At 38.6% G+C, this 21,379-nt stretch overlaps 1 protein-coding gene across 2 annotated transcripts in view; it reads left to right on the plus strand.

Annotated features, from left to right (window-relative positions):
* LOC127567306 (uncharacterized) overlaps window positions 1–16,201 on the plus strand; it is a 48,744-nt gene extending 32,543 nt beyond the window's left edge. The window contains exons 8-10 of one of the 2 annotated variants that reach the window (XM_052010034.1): window positions 5,435–5,518; window positions 8,757–8,875; window positions 15,094–16,201. In XM_052010034.1, the coding sequence (XP_051865994.1) occupies window positions 5,435–5,518; window positions 8,757–8,849 (177 nt within the window). In that variant the 3' untranslated portion in view covers window positions 8,850–8,875; window positions 15,094–16,201. The remainder of the gene's footprint in view (window positions 1–5,434; window positions 5,519–8,756; window positions 8,876–15,093) is intronic. The other variant, XM_052010033.1, reaches the window with a different exon arrangement.
* Window positions 16,202–21,379: the final 5,178 nt, after the last annotated feature.

Raw genomic sequence — 21,379 nt, forward strand, 5'->3', positions numbered from 1 at the left:
GTCAACTATTTATCCCCAACAGTATGTGAATAAGTGGCACAGAATCCCAGCGAACTGGAGCTTCCATGACATTAGAATGAACTTAAACAAGAATGACCAATTCCATACTGGGATATTTATGCTGCAGGGGCAATGGAAATAAAATTAGTGAAAAACAATCAACAAGTTGCAAACTAAAATTAGACAGGTATTTTGCAAGAATGAGATTGAAAGATGTCCAAGACCCTACATAGAATCCGTACTTAATTGGATTAATTAAGACTGAGTAGCCAACAGCATGGCTAACAAAATTTTGAACTCCACAGTGATAGAATTCAAGTCAGGAGAAGCTGCCTTCGTGATAAACAGCCCTCATGTCTTAGTGCACTTGCAGTAGTCCATCTAGTTCTGGTTGCAGGAAGACAGGGGAGAAGTTTAAGCTGTGAAGGCAGGGCTGGGTAGAGCCACGGGGCTAATATCTTTTTGCTGAAGATCTGAGTTATGAGAAAGGACTAGAGAAAGGATTGTATTCATGCTTTACCACAGAGTAAATGCTACATGAAATCTGGAAAACTATTTAAAGTTAAATATACAATTGTAGGACTTTATGGATTAGATTGCATATGAATTGTGGAATTAATAGGGCCTGGTTGGATAAATCCTGGCATTTATGCTGCAATATGTTTGGTTAGGTAAGATTGGAACCATGCATCTCCTGCATTTCTTCCCTACCTTGCCTTGTGGAGTCCTTCAAGAATTTATCCTTGGCCCTTTTATTTTCAGCATCCAAGTGCTGGTCCTTGCAGAAAGCACATACCTAAACAACACCCAACTCTACTTCTCCGTCACCTCTACACCTGGACATTGCATTAGCTGACTTCTTCACATGAGTTTTACATGAGTCAGTGTTTCCACCTTAGTGATTGAGAAGCATAAGCCCATGATTTCAGCCCTGGCTGCAAGCTTTATTCTTTACATTCCCCGGCCATCATCTAAGGCTGAATACGTGGGCAGCTTTTGACAGATAATAACATGATGATTTTAATGATTGTCGTCATAATTTCAGCATTTTATTTAGATGCTGGAAGTTCCTTTGAGTGTTGCATTCTGAGGCATCACCAGTAAGAGGGACAATTGTGTGAAAGACCCATGACGCTATTTTGAATAGTGCGGTCACTTTGGCTAGTGTTTATTCCTCGACCTATGCTGTTAAATCTGTTAATGTGGTCAGTAGTTCATTGCTGCTTGCTGATGCTTGCTGTGTGTAATATGGTGCTGGCTTTCCTCTATTATGCCAATAACTACACTTCACAAGGACACCATTGGGATGTCCTGAGATTGTGAAAGGTGCTAGTTAAGTGCAAGGTTTACCAATTTCTATTCTCATAAGCAATTTATCCAGTCATTTATTTCACTACTGTGTGAGGTATCCAGCTGTTTTCTGATTGGCTGTTGCAACAAATAGCTGTCAACCAACTTGGGGCATCCTGAGATTTTGTAAGAAATAAAGGTTTGCATTTATCTTGTTCCTTTTATTACCTCCTCCTCTAAATCTGGCCTTAAAACACAACACATTAGTTACCCTTCATAATAAGTGCTTCATTATCTCAGGATCCATTTTTGTTTGTAAATGATTTTGTGATTTTTCTCACTAAGTATTTAAGATGCTAGTTAAATGTGTTGTTGCTGGCATATCTCCCAACCCTTATAATTATATTTGACCCTGGAATGCTAACTGTGGAAAATTGTTTGTATTTTGTTGATATTATAGTATCTTTATCCATAACATCTCATTGGGAAAAGAACCATAACTTATAATAACTATCTCACCTCATTCTCCACTCTTTCTCCCATCACCAGAACCTCACCAAAACACATTAATTCCATCCCCAATCCCCATTAATGACTGAGTTGTAGAAACAACATTTGAAGATTAATAATTTTGGACCTGCTAGATTATCTTTTATTTACAGAATTATTATCCTATACATATGCAAATGTGCAACCCTATTAATTATGACCCACATGAGCAGCAGAAGAAAAAAGTAACTGTTCCCACAGCCTTATCAAATATATATTATTAGCATGTTTTCTTTTAAGTAACTTGAATTTCCATGGCAACATGGTGAAAACCTGCCATGATAAACTGTTGCCATAGCAATCTTAGCTAGCCAATTATACTATAAGCCAATTAGTACTATGGCATGCATCAAATATCCTTTTCCTCTGTTTTAAGGCAGTATCTAATTGTAGCTGTACTAAAAGCTCTCGACAAATATATTCTCCAAAGCTGTTCATCAATGTGTTGTGTTGAGAATGTCTGTGGGTTACAGTCTCCTGCATACAACAACATAACTCTTTGTAAGATTTCCTTGTTTAGTGTTTATAATTAAATCATAAGCATGGCCACTCAGAATATGTTTACAACACCATTATCAATGAATGACTTTCACAAATGCTATAATCATTTCAGAAATGAACAATAGAAATATAAATGTTCAATCACGTAGCACATCCAATACTCACTGGAATTTCGAAGAATGAGAGGCGATCTTATAAATTTTGAGGGGGCTTTTGTAGCAGATAGGGATTATATTCCTTGATGGGAAATCTCAAACTAGGGACATAGTTTCAGATTAAACAGGTGCCCATTTGAGACAGAGATGAGGAAGAATTTGTCCTCTCAGAGGGTCATGAATCTTTGGAAATCTCTATGCCAGAGGCTGTCGATGCTGAGACATTGATTACATTCAAGTCTGAGATAAACAGATTTTTGGTTGAAAGGGGAGTCGAGGGTTATGGAGAACAGGCAGGAAAGTGGTACTGAGACCAAGATCAGATTAGCCATGATCTTATTGAATAGAAGATGAAGTTAAAGAAGCTGAAAGGCCTATTCCTGCTCATTTTTTCTTATGTTCTTTTGTTCTTATGTCCTTTCCTGCGATCCACAGTTAAATTGATCTGTAAGATCAATTGTAAAGCACAACAAACATTATCATGCATGTAAGTTTGTGGTGTGTCCGTGCATGGAGGATGCTGGATATATAGCTATGAATGCAGTCAGTGTTGAATGCAGAATGAATGTTGTTACTCGCACACCCTAGAGTAAATATGCAGTAAAGAAATAGTGTCATCCTACAAACTGGAAGGATCATTTGTTAAGGACTCTGTTACAGAAAGCAATAATGAATGCAGCTCTCTTCCATCAGTGGAGGGGTGGAGACCTCAGTGCCCAAGCCTGTCCCTGAGCCTGACCTGCTGACATCCAAGACTGTAGCTAACAGGCCTTAACTCTGATACCTACAGCCGACAAGCAGGTGAGAGGTGGGGGAGGAGGACGCTCTGGAAAGAGAGAAAGTTAGAAGGGGGGAGGAAATGAGAGAGAAAAAGAGAAAAAAAATGGGAGGCGAGAGAGAGAGAGAGACCAGAGGAGATAATGGGTAGGGGAGAGAGAAAAGCATAGAAGGAGAAAGAGAGAGGGAGAAAGGAGGAGTAGGAGAGAGAAAAGTAGAGAGAGGGAATAAGAGTGGAAGGGGGAGGTATATGTATGGAAGAGGGAGGAGATACAGCATAGAGACTGGATTTGGCTCCTTTGCTTGAAAGATGGGAGTGGTTTGATTTGGTGGACACTCTCTGGCTCCTGTGCTATCAGTCTATTTCCTTAGATGTAGTTTCTCTCATATGCAGTTATGAAGACTGTACTGAAGGCTTCTTTACTGTGTTGGAAATTGTGAACCATGTTTGAGAGAATAGTTCTTTGCCAGGATAACTTAAACTCGCATGATGGGCAGGTGATGATGTCAATTTGTAACTTGTGGGTGCACAAAATGCATTTTCTGAAATCCTTTTAGAAGCAGTAACTGAAAGAAGCTGTGACTTATTGTTTGATGCACAGTGCATTCATTATTGCCTCAAAGAATCCGGTTAAGGAAAATTCTCCTAACCTCTGCAACGCACTCTAAATTTGCATTGCTTTGGTATGTCCCACTGAGGACACAAATTGCAGTTATAATTTAGAGATACAATAGAGTTGCAATGTGTCATTAATGTTTAAATACATACGTAGTTGGTTCATTGATAAAGTAATGAAAGCTTTGAATCAATACCTATTAATAAGGCATTGTTATGTTAATTCACATTTTCCCAATGCTAAGTATTAAATTAAGCCTGGATCTGTGGAGACTTTCTAAATTTATTATGTTTCAATCTGCGTTCCTGATGTTGCTGGAGGCTTTCCAGCTCTTTTGTGTAATGTGTCACTATATTGAAAAGGTTCTTTGCTAGCTCACTTTTGTTTTGAATGGACTGTTAAACAGCAGGTTTGACCCAGTGTTGTCCTCCTGAGAATTTGGCTGATGATCTAAATAAAGATGCGGCCTTACATTTAAAAAAAATCTCAAACGTACAAAGCTGGCTTTGTGTTGAATGGAAAGCTGTTGTCTGTAAAATGTACTGCACTCTGTTTTGTTAAGTAACCCTTAGTACCACCCCTCCCTTCCCATCCCTGTGGTACAGAAAAGTAATGTTACTTTTTGCTCTTTTCTCTAGAATATAATGGTTTCTATTTTCCCTAATCCTTAGTAATGTAAGAGCCAAATGACTCTAATAGAGCTTTGCAGCTTGTGGGTTGGTAGATTCTGTGCAAGTAAACCAGACAATATAAAAGCTGAATTTACCACTCAATAGTTGGAAGGATTAAACAAAAAGTGTGTTTTTCCCCTAAACTGGGTGCGACTCTTATTTTCAGATCATCACACAGTCTCCTAACATACACACAAAATAAATCTTCAGATCCTGAATTTTTGTGAAGGTTGTCTTTCTCTGCTACAGGGACTATGAACCAATTCTCTTTATTTTGTTTTGGCAAACGTTATTTTTAAATGAGGTAAATGCTAACAGGGAACAGGGCTGGTTTTGTACATTCCCTTGGTTTTCTACTGTGATCCGGTGGACTTGCTGTAGTCAGCAGATACTCTGTTTTGTAGGCATTCTGGTAGTGGTTCCACCTGTGGTGACAGGCTGCTTCCAGGGACATGACATCAGAGTGTTGCAGCTGAGGAAGTGAAGCAAATTTTAATATTGGTGCGCTGGCTGAATAATATCAGTTGCCCTGCAACAGAATGTATGTAATTTGTGGGCCATTTAAAGATTCCACCTTGTTAATAATGGTGCCCATAAAACTGTTCATCTTTTTGTCCCCAAATTGCTGGAAGTGTGGGATGATAATATCAAGATCGTAGAAACAGACAAAGGAGGAGGAATAAGCCATTCAGTCCTTTGAGCCTGCTATGCTACTCTTTCTCCCCATATCCCTTTATTTCTTTAGCCATAAGGACTATATATCAAACCTTCTTGAATATTATTATCTCAATGGCAGTAGCTCTGAATCTTCTGACCAGTTTTCACTATATGGGAGAGAATGCAGATAATTCTAAAATGTTTCCTGTGTTTGCAGGTTCACGGAAGGTATGGTCTAGTACCAATCTGTTTCCTTGAGGACACCAGCACTGGATTGCCAAATACATTGAAGCAAAAAGCAGTAAGTGGCATATATTTTGTCAGATAGTTCACCAAATATTTTTCGCTTTGTCCTGCACATTAGGCGAGCTAATGGAGCTAAAGACCCTGGACACGATGGCCTGCAAACTAGGTTCTTAAAGGAAGTAGCTGCAATGATGGAGGATGTATTGGTTGTCAGCTACTAACATTCCTCAGATTCTAGAAAGGTCCCATATAATTGGAATACAGCTGACGTAATGCTGCTGTCCAAGAAAGGAAGAAGGTAGAAAGCAGGAAACTATAGCCATCACTAATTCCAAAAGTTTTGAAATCCATTATTAAGGAGGTAATAGCATGATAGTTAGAAAAACATAAAACAATCAGGCAAAATCAACATGATTTTAGAGAAGATAATTGATAAGTTACTGAAGTTATTTGAGGATATAACAAATTGGGTGGATAAAGGGAAAGCTGTATAGGGATTTTCAGAAAGCATTTGATAAAGTGCCACATAAAGGGTAAGTTCGCAACATAAGAGTGTGTGAGGCTGGGGTAATACATTGGATTAGAGGATTGACTATCAGGATGCAGAGTGTCTGAATAAATGGGTCACTCTAGGAATGGCAATCAGTAACTTGTGAGGTGCCATGGCAATCAGTGCTGGCCCCTCACTTATTTACAATATACATTAATGACTTGGGTGAAGGGACTGAGTGTGCTGCAGCTAAATTTGCAGATGATGCAAGGATAGGTGGGTTAACAAGTTGTGAGAAGGGCATGAAGAGCTTGTAAAGGGATATTGATAAGTGAGTGGGCTAGAAATGGGTAGATGGAATACAATATGGGAGAATGTGAGGGTATCTACTTTAGAAGGAAGACTGAAAATGCAGAATATTATTTAAATGAACTAAAACTACAAAATCTGGTAGAAAGGGATCCGGGAACTCTAGTATATGAAACACAAAATGTGGGTATGTAGATACAAAAAGTAATTAATAAGGTTAATGAATGTTGACCTTTATTACAAGGGATATGGAGCATAAAATTAGGGAAGTTTTAATGCAGCTTTACAGGATGCTGGTGAGACTGCGCCTGACATATTAAGTATAGTTTTGGTCTCCACATTTATGGAAGGATTTATTTGCATTAGAAACAATGCCAAGAAGGTTCACTAGGTTGATTCCTGGGATGAAGGGGTTGATGTTTGAAGAGAGGTTGGGCCTAACTCAGAAGAGAGATGGTCTTATTGAAACTTAAAATTCTGAGGGGGATTGACAGGGTATTGGTATTGGTTTATTATTGTCACTTGCACCAAGGTACAGTGAAAAACTTGTCCTGCATACCGATTGTACAGGTCAATTCATTACACAGTGCAGTTACTTTGAGTTAGTACAGAGTGCATTGAGGTAGTACAGGTAAAAACAATAACATTACAGAGTAAAGTGTTACAGCTAAAGAGGAAGTGCAGTGCAGGTAGACAATAAGGTGCAAGGTCACAGCAAGGTAGATGGTGAGGTCAAGAGTCCATCTCCTCGTATAAGGGAACCGTTCAATAGTCTTATCACAGTGGACGCTAAGAGGATGTTTCTCCAAATGGGGGTATCTAGAACTGGGTTCATAGTCCATTTCATTTGCACAGCAAAGAATGAATTTTGTTGCACATCTCCTAAATTTTGTGTCAGAACATTCTATGTCTCCATCAGTGATGCTCTTGTCTCTCTACCCCTGCATTATCTGGGAGGCTGGGGTAGTGAGTAGAAATTGGATTTTCCAGACCATGTAGATATTGGTGTACACATTTACATTTTTTCCTTTAATTGTTATATATTAAGGTTCTGTCCATCTGGAAAATTTCTTTGGAAAGATATTATGACTAGTAACTCATCCATTGTTACTAGACAAAATCCTAACAATTCAATTACAAGTAAATTGTATCCTTTATGTTTTTATTTTCAGTGATATTAACTACCCTGTCACCGTCTATAGAATGGAAATTAATTCCACTCCCATCATCATCATTAAGGTTCCTATTATTAAAATTCTGGCAAAAATAATAATTCTTGACATACCAGTGGTAATTAAGGCAAGAGTCATTATTTAGTGGAATGGACTGGGCTGCCAATGATGTATGTGGGAGGAGTGATGGGTAGTTTGAGAAATTTTTATCAGCAGATTCAATGGAGCATTGGGTAAAAACCTGAGGAAGGACATGTTAGAGTGAGAATATCTCTAGGACTTGAGGTTGGTCTGACAGACTAGAATGGTCTTCACTGATCCTTTACATTGCTATGTCTTTAAGATCTAGTTACCTTTACAGGAGATCAGGTGAATGATAACAAATGCAACTTGAGTGATCCAAGGCCTCTTGACATGTTGGGTAGTTTTCCTATTTGATGCAGTCACTAGTATAAATGTTAGAAGGTGTACTTTTATGCAAGCAATTAATACAGAAGCTGATATTTTTTGAGATCATGTATATTGACCTGACTTTAGTGGATGCCCTGTGTTATTGCCATCTGGGCTTGGAAGTTCACTTTTGGGATGAACAGTTAGGAACTGTTTGCTTTAACAGAAATTGAATGCCTGCAATCAGTTCAAGGGCAAGATGGAATTAAAATATGTGGCTCCTTTAAATAACTCATTGATCGGCCTCACTGACTGCAGGGGGTATTTTGTTTTAATGCTTTGTCCAGCATTTCCTGATTATCCTCCCTTGCTTTCTACCTGTGGATAGATATAGGAAGAAGGATGAGCACTTTCTGGTTCCTGTAATGGACTGGACTGGCACACGAGTCTTTTAGATGTTGAAGACATGCATAAAAAATAGGAAGCAGGCACATCTGTTTAATGTTTCTGTCCCATTGTTGAGCTGATAATCCTGCAGGTTGCTCATGCATTGTCAAACCCACTGATATTCATTCCGTTGAAACCAACTACAGTGTACCCCTGGGTTGTGGCACTTTGGGTAATGGAAATTCACCCTTTATGGGATGCACAAATCATTACCAAAAAAATTTGAGATACAGAATAAAGATTATCTCTTACAGAATTTCAGTGAGGGAAAAAAAACCTAAATAAACACTAAATGCAATAGTAACAACAAATTTTGTCAATTTTTGTCAAGGGTTTGCGTTACGGAAAATCGTGATATGGATGATTTTCTCAGAACACAACCCCTCTGTAATGTGGGGTGTACTGCACTTATGTAATAGTCATCGATCTACTCCATCGAATTGTTAATTCATCAGTACGGTTTTCAGCAACCTTTTATCTTCCAGCCCTGGTCAGTTAGTACACCTCCAGGATATGATGGGATGCCCAAGCTATCTAGCTCCTCAGAATACCTCCACAAGCAAAACTCAAACAGGTGACTATTGATGAGAAGAGTATGAATGTGGTAAGTTTGTTTACAAACACATCTAGATAAAAATTTGTCATTGCTCGCTTGCATTAAACTCAATCAAAGGCACTGATTCTTACAAGTGGACTACAGCACGCAGCTGCAACTATATTGTGTGTTTAGCACAAGTGCCAGTGAATGAATATTTAAAATGCCATTATATACACTTATGAAAAGACAACTGATTGAAACACTCAATTAAATACCCTTTACATGTTTCAATTTGTTGCATGTGGCTTGATGTTTTGGTACTACAAATTCATCTCAAAATACAGGTGTGTTCTGATCAAACCACAGTTATTTGGCTGAATGAGCCCCATTGAGACCCACAAATGCATTCTCAGTGATCCGATAGTGGTTTCTTAGAAGGCAGATCACTAATCAGTTGAATTCCTTTGGGGTGAATACAAAGCATCAGAAATATTGGAAGTGTGGCCTGAGGGGCAAAGCAAAACTTGTGAATAGAAAATCTATTGAGCAGATCCTTCAATATTTCAGTGATAGGTTTTACAATAGTGAGACCAAAAAAGATGCAAATTAATTTAAAGCAGAGTACAAGCGCAGGTACACTCATTCTCAATGACTATTTCCTTCAAGTGATCACAATGGAAAATATGCTCTCCCCATATAAAGCTAGCCAAGGCAAAATTTATGGCTTTTATATAAATGAAAATCCTATAAAAATTAAATGATTCAAAACAATAAATCTACTACGATAGATGCTAATTCTCCTTATGGCAAAGAAGGTTAGGGAGAAGATATCTGAAGCACCAATGATCACTGAGGGAGTCATTGGGTAGAAAAGAAGCCCAACAAGATTAGAAACAGGCCCTGATGAAAACAACAAATAAGTCAAACAGGAAACTGCAGTCTTTCTTCAATTCCATTTAAAGATTGAGGAAAAATAGCTTGACCAGAAGTCAGGATGGCTTCCAGAAGAGAAATAATCAAATACAAGCTTCTCTGACTTTTGCAGGAAAGTGAAGGAAGAAATAACATCTACTCTGGAATTTACTAAGCTCTAGTGTACGCTAAACTTATCTTTCTGGAAGGTGTTTAACCAGGTTTCACAAAAGAGTTTTCTTTAAATAAAATTCCACTGGGATTTGGGCTAAATATTGAGCATGGATATGAAAGTGAAGTGCAGAAACTTGGTGCAGCAAAATATTGATTGCGATGAAACAGGAGTCATTGATTGAACCACTTCTTTTTCTAATTTGCATCCATAGGTTGGATCTGTAAAATATAGTGCAATTTATTCAAGTGTGCAATTTATATTGGACTAGGTCAGTGGAACTGCAGTTCAGGAATTACAGAGTAATTTGAGGAAATATAAATGCAGGAAGATGAAATTTAATACAATATGGTATAAAGTGCTGCACATGGAGTAAACAACAGTCAATCTATGTACTCTGTGAACTTTATTGAAGTGAATGAGGTTGGAATTCTATAAGTCCAAGAGTTACAGTAGCCTTGACAATGCACAATCAATGTGGAACGACACTCAACAACGTTAAGCATACTAGTCGAAAGAGTAGAATACAGGTCAAAAGGAGGACTGATCAAACTGTACATGGGTTGGTCAGAACACATCGATGGTATTATTTTCAATTCTGGTCATCAAGGCACAGGGCAGACATCTGGTTTATAGAAGTGCTGCAAAGACGAGCCAAAAGCTAATACCCAGGAGTGGAAACTGAAGTTCGAAGAGAACACTAGAGAAACACAGGGGTAGAAGTATCTCCTCTATTGTACGTGTGAAATATGCAATGTAGTAACTAAGGAACAGAACTTATTCGGCAGTGTAATACCACTGGCAGATAAGATTAAGGAAAATCCCAAAATATTTTATAAGTATAGTACAGGCAATAGTATTGGTAACCAGGGAAGAGTAGGGATTATTATGAACCAAAATGTAAGTCTTTGCATGGAACCAGTGGACATAGGTGAAGTCTTAAATGACTACTTTTTTTGCCATTCAGGGGACGTGGGCTTTGTAGGGTAGGCCGGCGCTTAATTGTCCATCCCTAATTGCCCTTGAGAATGTGGTGCTGAACTGCCTTCTCGAACCACTCTCGTCCTAGAGGTGTGGGTATACCCACAATGCCGTAAGTCAACAGTCGAGTTTCTTGTCATATGCACAAGTACATGTATGCACAGGTGCAATGAAAAACTTACTTGCAGCAGAATTCCTAAGAAAAACATAAATTAATCATAAATTATACACAATTTTTACAAGAAAGAACACAATTAGAACAAAAATAACAAAGTCAACTTTAGTGTAAAGTGATCAAAGTGGTCATGGTGTTGCTAAACTGTAGTGATTAGGGTTTTGTCGGTTGGTTAAAAAACCAAATGGTTGAAGGGAAAAAACTGTTCTTTCACCTGGTCGTGTGGGATTTCAGGCTTCTGTACCTCCTGCCTGATGGTAGCTGCAAAAAGATAGCATGGCTGGGATGGTGGGGATCTTTGAACAGAACTTATTAAGCAGTGTAATACCACTGATGTTGCCTTCTTGAGGCAGCATCTCCTGCAGGTACTACCAATGGTAGTGAGGGATGTGCCATGATATATTAGGCAGAGTCCACCACTTTCTGCAGCCTCTTGCATTTCTGTGCATTGGAATTGCTGTACCAGACCATGATGCAACCAGTCAGGAGACTTTCAACAGTACATCTGCAGAAGCTTGAGTGTTCGGCGGCAAGCCAAACCTCCTTAACCTTCTAAGAAAGTAAAGACGCTGACATGCTTTCCCTAGAGTTAAAGGATTTTGACCCCGCAATCATGAAGCAGTGGGAATAATATTTCCAAGTCAGGATGGTGCATGGCTTGGAGGGCAACTTCCAGGTGTTTGCTGACTCCATATTTTTTCTGTCCTTGTCCTTCTAGTTGGTAGAGGTTGTGGGTTTGGAAGGTGTTGTCTAAGGGGTCTTGGTCAGTTTCTGCAGTATGTTCTGTAGATTGTACAAACTGCATCAGTGACGGAGTGAGTGAATGGTTGTTGATGGGGTATCTATCAAGTGGGCTGCTATGTCCTATATAGTTGAGCTTCTTGAGTGTTGTTGAAGCTACACTCATCCAGGCAAATGGAGGATAGTCTATCACACTTCTGACTTGTACTCTGTAGATAGTGGACAGGCTTTGGGGAGTTGGAAGGTGAGTTACTTGCCACAGGGTTCCTAGCCTCTGACCTGCTCTTGTAGCCACATTGTGTATATGGCTACTCCAGTTCAGTTTCTGGTCAATGGTAACCCCCAGGGTATTGATAGTGGGAGATTCAGTGATGGTAGGGTCATTGAATGTCAGGGGGTGATGGCTAGATTTTCTCTTGTTGGATATGGTCATTGCCCTGGTACTTTGTGGCACGAATGTCACTTCTTGGAGAAGGCCATTGTTATTGGAGAGTTCAGGGAGGGGTTGATGAGACTCTAGAACATGATGTCATTAAGAAGGAGGTATAGATGTCTTAGCAAGTTTAAAGGTGGATAAATCCCCAGGACCTGATAAAATGTATCCCAGGCTGCTGTGGGAGGCAAGGACTGCTAGGGCTGTGATAGAGATTTTAAATCTGCATTGGCTACGTACAGGTGAGGTGTCAGGTGACTGGAAAACAGCAAATATAGTACCATTATTCAAGAAGGACACCTGCCATATGCCAGGTAATTAGACCTATGAGTCTAATGTCAGTCATAGGGAAGTTGTTGGAAAAAAATTTCTGAGGGACAGGATCAATCTGCACTTGGAGAGGCAGGAAATAACCAGAGGTAGTCAGCATGGTTTTTATAAGGGGAGATCCTGGCTGACCAATATGACTGAATTTTTCAATAATGTAACAATAAGTATTGCTGAAGGCCATGAGGTTGATGTAGTCTGCATGGGCTTCAGAAAGGCCTTTAGTTAGGTCCAACATAGGAGACTGGTACCAAAGGTTAGAACACATGGGATCCAGGGCAGTAGAGTGTGATATTGAAGAGTTGTTTTCCTGACTTGAAGCCCGTGACCTGTAGGGATCCACCGTGACCTTCACTGTTTTTCATAAACATTAACAATTTAGATATGAGTGTTGGAGGTATGATTAGTGAGTTGCAGATGACAATAAAACTGTAAATATTGCTGATAGTGAGGAGGATAGTTGCAGCCTACAGGGAGAAATCTATCCGTTAGTAAGATGATCAGAGCAATGGCAGATGGAACTTAATCCAGTTAAGTGTGAGGTGATTAATAAGGACAGGACATACACAATGAATGGTAGCCCAAGGAATATTGAGGAATTCCTAGGGCTACCATTGAATTTGAATTGTTATCCTCAGTTGTTCCCATGAGAGGGAACTCGATGTCCATGAAGACAGCAACACTGTAGATCAGATGGTGGAGAGGACATGTAATATACTTGGCTCCATTAGCCAGGGCATAAAATATAAAAGCAGGGAGGTTATGATGCAACCTTATACAACATTGGTTAGGACACAGCTGGAGTACTGCGTTCAGTTCTGGTAGCCATGCTGTAGGAAAGGCATAATTACACTGGAGAGGGTGCAGAGGAGATTCACCAGGATGTTGCCGAGGAGGGACCATTTTAATTATCAGGCTGGGATTGTTTCGCTTGAAGTGGAAGAGGTGACGGGGAACTGACAGACGTATACAAAATGATGAGGCTCATAGATAGTAGGAAACTTTTCCCCTCTGCAGAGGTATCTAAAACTTGAGGGCATATGTTTAGGGTCAGAGATAAGAGGTTTAGAGAAGACCTGAGAAAGAACTTTTTCACCCAGAAGGTGTTTGGAATCTGGAACACAGTGGCTGAGTGGGTGGAAAAGGCAGGTACTCTCACAACATTTAAGTATCTGGACGAACACTTCAATCGCCAATGCAGAGAAGGCCACGTACCAGGTGCTAGTAATTGGGATTAGAATAGATAGATACTTGCTGGTGCACATGGACATGATAGACTGAAGGCCCTGTTTCTGTGCTGTATGACTCTGACTCTATAACATCATGCATTTAGCATATATAACGGAGGGCAAATCCATGGCATTTTCAGCCTTGAAAGAAACATTTGAGAGCTTGTCTTATGGAGGCATTAATACCACAGGAGATGGGTGAGTTTGGTCGGGCATGTTATAAGTGGGAATGCCTTCATGCAAGTAAGATGGTCCAAGCAAGTACAGAAGAAAAAACCTAGACTAATGTGTCCAAAGCTAATGGTCTTCTCCAGACCTGGAAAGGGACCACAGGCACAAGCATATTTACAAAGGGGTGGGGACGGACCAGGTTAAGGGTGGGTGATGGTGGGGCTGGGGCTGGTCACTGGTTAACTCTGAATGTTCTGCAGCTGTCCAACGGCGCATGTTGATGATCTAACCATACCCATGGTGAAAAGCTGGTAGCTACTGTGAGGCCTCAGCCTTAAACCAAAAGCTGCAGATGAAACGAGGGTAAATGGTAGCTGATGATCTTGGCAATTTGATAACATTATTGCACAATGTACTTTCCACAAACATTGTGTTAGATTGGAACCTTCAAACAACGGTGAGGGATTCCTATTGATCGGTAGTGGCTGAAATTCCTATTAAAATCATATGAAGTACCAAACAAACAAGGTATTGGTATTAAAAATAACAACAACCATGCCTGTGTATAGAGTGTAAAATGTAACTGACTCAGTAAATTGTCTGACAGGTAACAGAGGGTAAAATTGTCAATGGCTGATTATGAAATATCTTGGTGTACAATCCAGATAGTAGAACAGTTATTGATCTTTTTATTTCTTGTCCTGCTACCACACATTGCAGACCTTCTCTTGTCTCCCCTACTTCCCCTTTATTGGTATTTAAATATCTATTTATCCCTAACTTTTCCCAGTTCTTATGGAAAATCAGTAACTTGAAATGTTAACTCTATCTCCTGTCAGATGCTGCCTGACCAGCTAAGTATTTCCAACATTTTCCACTTTAATTTCAAATCTCAAACATATGTAGTATTTTATTTTGGTTTGGTAAAACATTTATGAAGCTAACTCGGTATTTTGTACAGATTTATAGTGTGGTTGCACTGAAAATCTGTGTCACAATTTATCTGTCTCAAGGCTTTAGTCATAATAACAGTCAATCTATGGGAAGTGCTGTGCTAGGCATTATATACATATACAACATGCAATAAAGTTATACATTTTACATTTTTAACAAATTGTGTTTATTTTTTTTAAATGTTTGCAGGTATGAAGTTTAAAGAATGCAGGCTTTGTCTGGAAGGTCTAAACATGCACTGCTGTTTGTCAAAGAAACTTCTTTAGAAAATCTTCTATGAATTGCTGCAGTCTCTGAGTACAGGCTGGGAGTCTCTGCTGAATGATTTTTTTTCTCCACTCCCAATTAGGTGCTAAATCCCAACAAAGCTGCAGCCTTGAATTAATCTTTGCCTTTAATTTGTTGCCAGGTATTTAATTCTCATACTACCTCTCCACCTTAGTCCAATTTTGTATTCCTTGCCAAAATTCCAGATTGTTGCACTTGGTCTTTTGTGTCAAATGTCCTGGTGCACTTTTCATTTTTTTTTAGAATAAAAAAACAGAGTTAGTAGCTAACTAAACATGAAATAAAATGGAACCAATCTGAATTCTAAATAGAATGGAAAAGTATTGCAGTGCCATTGTTCTGCTTCTGAAAACAGATAAAGAACAGCACATTTATTTTAGAAATAACGAAGCTCAGCATATAATATTGCCTATTCAATCACTGTAAGTTTTAAACATATTGTATAGGTGTATGCATCTAATATTTAATGTATTTTAGTTAATGATCAATATCTTGGAGAAAGAGAAAACAGAAGACCCTCCCGTTGAATTAATTCACACAACCCATTTAATCGTGTAAATGCATCTTCTGTTATTATGTGACCGTTGGGTGTTGAAATCTGTACAAGTGCTGAAGATGAAGGAACAAAACCATGCATAGCTTTCCTGGTGGCACTTTTTTAAAAAAAACATTCTTTTTGAGCACAGCTTTCAGTAAACAAATTTGTTTAACATTTCACTTCTTTTGAAGTGTATCTCAGGACTGTTCAGGGGCAATAGTGCTTTCTTGTCATTTGTTCTATATTTGTATATTATGTGTACAGTTTAAGACTGCTTGTTTGCACTTTTCATTGTCTATTGCACCTGAATAAGAAATGTACTTTTAAATTTATTTTTAAAAAAATGAAACTGCACTACGAGATCAGTTTAAAAAAAGTAAAACTTCTGTTCTTAAATTTGCGCTTGCAAGTAAATTCCTTCTAATACATAGACAATAAGTCTGAAAGGATAGTTTATTGATGGCTGCTGTATTGAACAACCTTTGTATTTGACAATAAAACAAAATAATAGTAATGACAGCTCTTTCCATGATGGCCTAGAAATACTCTTGAATAATTCTTTAGGATTCTCTGACAGTCCATTGAAAAATGCATGAACAATTAGACACTGGAAATTTTTGACATTAAAGTTTTCCCCAAACGCCTTAGTTTACTTAGGCTCCAATGATGGTATGTGCTAACTGTATTGAAAAGTTAACATACATATAATAGTTTATGCCATACTTTTCCACAGGCAACATGTTTCCCATTGAACCATCATGATTGAAACATGATTAATGTCAGTTATATTCTGTACCATTTAATGAGGTAGCAGTAAACGCTAAACCTTTACTGACTGGTAAAGAATGTGGAAAGGGTAGCCAGTGTTTTTTCTTGCATGAGACAAACTTGTTCTGCTGAAGTGAGGAAATGGAACAAATGAAGGTGTCCCTTTGCACTCCCTTTCTTCCAACCTCTTGTAATGTTTGTTAATATGATACTGCAGTGCATGAATTGTTGATATTGTACGGTGGCCTTGTGAAAAACAGCAAATCTAAACTTTAATCTGCTTACATAAAACCAGCGGATGTGAATCAATCTTCACATCTATACTTTTTTTTAACTGGTGTGACAAAAGAAGTGTATGTAAATATGTGCACCCCAGAGCAGGTTTTCATTTTGTTTTTACACATTGTATATAAACAGACATGCCTAGAGATTCACCCTTGCTCAGTTGCACTTAATACTCTCTATTGTAGCATGAGTGTTTTGGAATCTTCCTCTGAAATTTATTCCATTGATTTCAATGTAACTAAATTTCAGAAGCTGAATATTACTGCTGATGATACTACATAGTGCATTTGGTCTCCTGACCAGGATTGGATTTCTACCCAACATTGTCTTGCACATTGTGAATCCTTCAGTGCCTTACAAAGGCAAACAGGAATCAAACATCCATACTGGATTTCGTTAAAAGCCAAAAAAAGTTTGAGTTTTGTCTCTCCAAGCCAAACTCTTTTCTAAGACTGTGTTATGGTTTCTATATATGACTTGGATGAGATTATTTTCCTTTGGTACATAAATTTCTTGCAAAAAAGGAATAAAGTTTAGATATGCATTTTATTAAAAATAGAAGCATAAGGAAATGTCCTCAGATTTCTAATGTATATATTACTGAATACATGTAGCGTAGTCCCTAATGTTTCTTAAATGGATGTACATCACTCGTTTATAAGATGTTTATTAAATAGCACTACAAATTACTTAAAATCCTGTTGATTTACTTGTTAATAAAATCGTAAGGTTATTTTTATAAGCTGGTAACATGTAAATGATTTCTACACATTTGTATATTGTATATTGTATGCATTTTGTATTAAAATTAAACTAGGAAGTTATTTGGATTTCATGTGTTTATTTCCTTTCAATTTTGGATGTAGATATTGGTTGTTTCCAGTGTTCAATGCACAGCAGAAGTTAATACAGGGCTTTTATTATCATATGTCAGGATATATATGAACATAGACAAGCAGATGAATCCTCAAGAAGGGGCAACTCAAGTATACTTGCACAATTTTAATCCAGGGGTGATGTGATGCAAATCCAGAGCACATAATTTGGCAATAAATGTTCAGTCTCACAAGCTACAAAGCCACTGTTGTCACCAAAAAAAAATATTGAGGGGGATTGTTCGGACATGGGATAAATTAACTTGTAACTGAAATGGATTGAGTGTGCTAAATTCTAATATTAGTCATTTGCAACCAATCATTAGGGATCATGTGGCAAAGTGACTAGAAAATAGAAAACGGTGGAAGAAGTTTCAGAAGTTGAAGGACTGGTGACAAGATTTGTAGATGATACAAAATTGGAGGTAAAGCTGACAGGTACTAAACCAAAATTGAGTTGTAACAGGCAGATAGATGGGAAACATAATTTAGTGAATTGTGAGATGGTTAGTTTTAGAAGGGGCAATAATGAAGCTGATTATTCTTTTGAAATTGAAAACCTAAAGAAATTAGTAAAAAAAAACTAAAGTGGGATTATTTGAGTAACACGCAACCACTGGACCTGGTGTAGGATTCACATTCAATTTTTAGTGTGACAAAAGTGGGCTCGTGGTTAATAATAAGCTTGGCAGTGGTGGTATCAAAAACCTCATCTAATCTTGCAGATTTAAGGAGATGGGTATGAAAATGTGTGAGGACATTGAACTTTTTACAGCTGGGCATCATGTCCTTATGGTTTGAATCTTTAATGCTGTCTACTCCCACTGTTACTTTAATGCTTGCCTTAAGAACTTTCCAGCTCTTTATGAATTGACAATATCTATCCTCTTTATCTCATTTGCTAAAGATTTATAGCTGCATCAAAAACTGTGGATGCAAACTCTTTCATGAATTCAAGCATTGCCTCCATCACACTCCATGGTCCTACTTCCAGACACAATGCACCTCCCAATTAAGAAGTGTTGGTTTTGAGCTGTGATGGCGATCTTGAACAGATGCTACCTGCTCAGGAAATTGGGCCTTCTGGTGATGTGTAATCATTATAATGATTGCAGCCTACATTAACTGCATGTTTGCTGGGCTTATCCAGGTTATTAGCAAACTCCAAGAACATGGTTGCTGTGCTGCAAAAAGGCCAATGATCTTGTGCATATTTTCAAAACCATCTCCCAAAATTTGCAGCATTTTTGATACCATCACTGCCTTTCTTCCAGTCCCCTTGTTGCCTGTCAGCCTAGCAACAAAGACTAGCGCCATGAATGGTAGGTATGTGGTGCATTCTTAAGTTAGGCAACTTCAAGATTGACCTCCAAGACTAAATGCAGCTTCCTATCCTGCGAGCAGCAATAGTTTCCCATTAGGGCAGCGATGCATAGACGCACTGGGACAAGGAAAGCCATGTGGAAGACTGGGTGATATTTGTAGGTTTTATCTGTGGTTTGGCTTTTACTCTGCTATTCTGGTCAAGCAGATACTTGATGATACTCAGTAGAGGGAATGTATGATGAGGGCTAGTGGAATGAGAATTGGGACTGAAATCATATCAGACCAGTCGGTCACATACTGTCCTGTCGGCAAGTGCTCCTACTATTACCTTCTCTTTCTTGTCTGCCTCCTCTTCCTGGTCTTACTCCATAACTTATAACACATTTCTGCCAGGTTGTGTAATACACAGCAAAGACCATGAATTTGGAGATTGTAACTGCTATATACTACAGGAGCTGTCCTGCCAATAGTAGCACTGCACAAGAAATTTTTTTTTACTAATCTTTCACAGGATGTGGGTTTTGCTGAAAAGGACAGCAATAATTACCCATTAGGAGGTAGCAGTGAGTTATCTTGAACTGCTGCAGTCCTTGGGGTAATGGTAATGGGAGCACTATGAGGTAGGGATAGCTGATATTCTGATATAATAATGATAAAGGAATGCCAATATCTTCCCAAACCAGGATGGCAAGTGACCTTGAGGAGAACCTGCAAGTATTTCAGCCCCAGTATTGTGCAGTCCCACAAGGGGGAAGTCGCAGGGTTTGGGAAGTACTGGAAGAGAAGACTTGGTGAAAGGAATTAATATTTAGGGTGGGATGCCATTTAGGATTCTTGAGTGTTAAAGAAGCCACTCTCATCTGGGCAAGTGAAAAGTATTTGATACCACCCCTGACATCTGCCTTGCCATTGGTGAAGAGTCTTTGAAAAATCAGAAGATGGATTACTCACTGAAAGATACCTTGCCTTTGATGTGCTGTTGTAGCTATGGTATTATCTTGGCTGGTCCATTTATATTTCTAGTCAATGTTTCTTTTTAAAATAGGAAGTCATGAATTACCATTGACTCTTGGGTGGGATTAGCTGTATTAACCAAAATATTGAAGGAAGAATTAAGAACTGGCATAGTTGAAAATAATTGTATTTATATCCACAACAGTTTGCTGTAGTTGTTCCAGCTTTCACTGTGACATTTTACTCCAATGGACAATGTCATCCTACTTCCTATCCAGATCCCATTATATTTGGCGTTGGGTAGATGACCTTGTTTGTACTATGTCCTGAATTCTGACAGATGGTCAAAACCATTTTTGTTTATAGTTTCTCTTTAATCAATTGTTTCAACTAAGGATCATTTCACTTTATTTCAACCTTGGCATTCCCATACATATAATGGTCTTACTGCAGCTGTATTAGGGAATTGTTCCTAAATGCCTCAGGAAGAAAGGTTCAGATAACCTGTAATTTTCTATTAACTTTGCACCATTTTTAAACAGTTCTGTTGTTTTGTACATGAATGAATCAAACAAAAAACGTTTTATTCTCAGTATTTAAATCTCATCACTGTGTCATTGGAAGTTTTCTCAAATATTGACATCAGGGGTTTCAGGAACAGAACAGCATGTTACCAATCCATTTTAAGTATTGCTTGCATAAAAATTGGAAATAAGCTGAGTATATTTCTCTGTCCAGATGATCAATTTGATTGAAGACAGTTACAACCTCTTGCTCCAGGTTATAGTGTATAATGTGAAGAGTGTGGGTGCTCCCAGTCAGTGCTGACTACATTCATCGAGAAGCAAAACCATCCACCTGTGTTCAGCAACAAAGCACTTCTCCAAATGGACAAAAGAAAGACTTTTGGAACAGGGTGACTAAGTGATATTGTGGTAAATATTTAACTAGCACATTGAGCAACTGAGCGGCACAAGTCATAGAACATAGAACACTACAGCAGAGTACAGGCCCTTCAGCCCATAATGTTGTGCCGACATTTTATCCTGCTCTATCTAACCCTTCCCTCCCACATAGCCCTCTATTCTCTATCATTCATGTGTCTATCTAAGAGTCTCTTAAATGTCCCTAATGTATCTGCCCCCACAACCTCTGCAGGCAGTGCGTTCCATACACCCACCACTCTCTGTGTAAAAAAAACTTACCCCTGACATCCGCCTTATACCTTCCTCCAATCACCTTAAAATTATGTCCCCTCATGTTAGCAATTGTCACACTGGGAAAAAGTCTCTGACTGTCCACTTGATCTATGTCTCTTATCATCTCGTACACCTCTATCAAGTCACCTCTCATCCTCCTCTCCAAAGAGAAAAGCCCTAGCTCGCTCAACCTATCCTCATAAGACACGCTCTCCAATCCAGGCAACATCCTGGTTAGAAAT

Source organism: Pristis pectinata, chromosome 2, assembly GCF_009764475.1.
Source record: "Pristis pectinata isolate sPriPec2 chromosome 2, sPriPec2.1.pri, whole genome shotgun sequence".
Lineage (NCBI taxonomy): Eukaryota > Metazoa > Chordata > Chondrichthyes > Rhinopristiformes > Pristidae > Pristis > Pristis pectinata.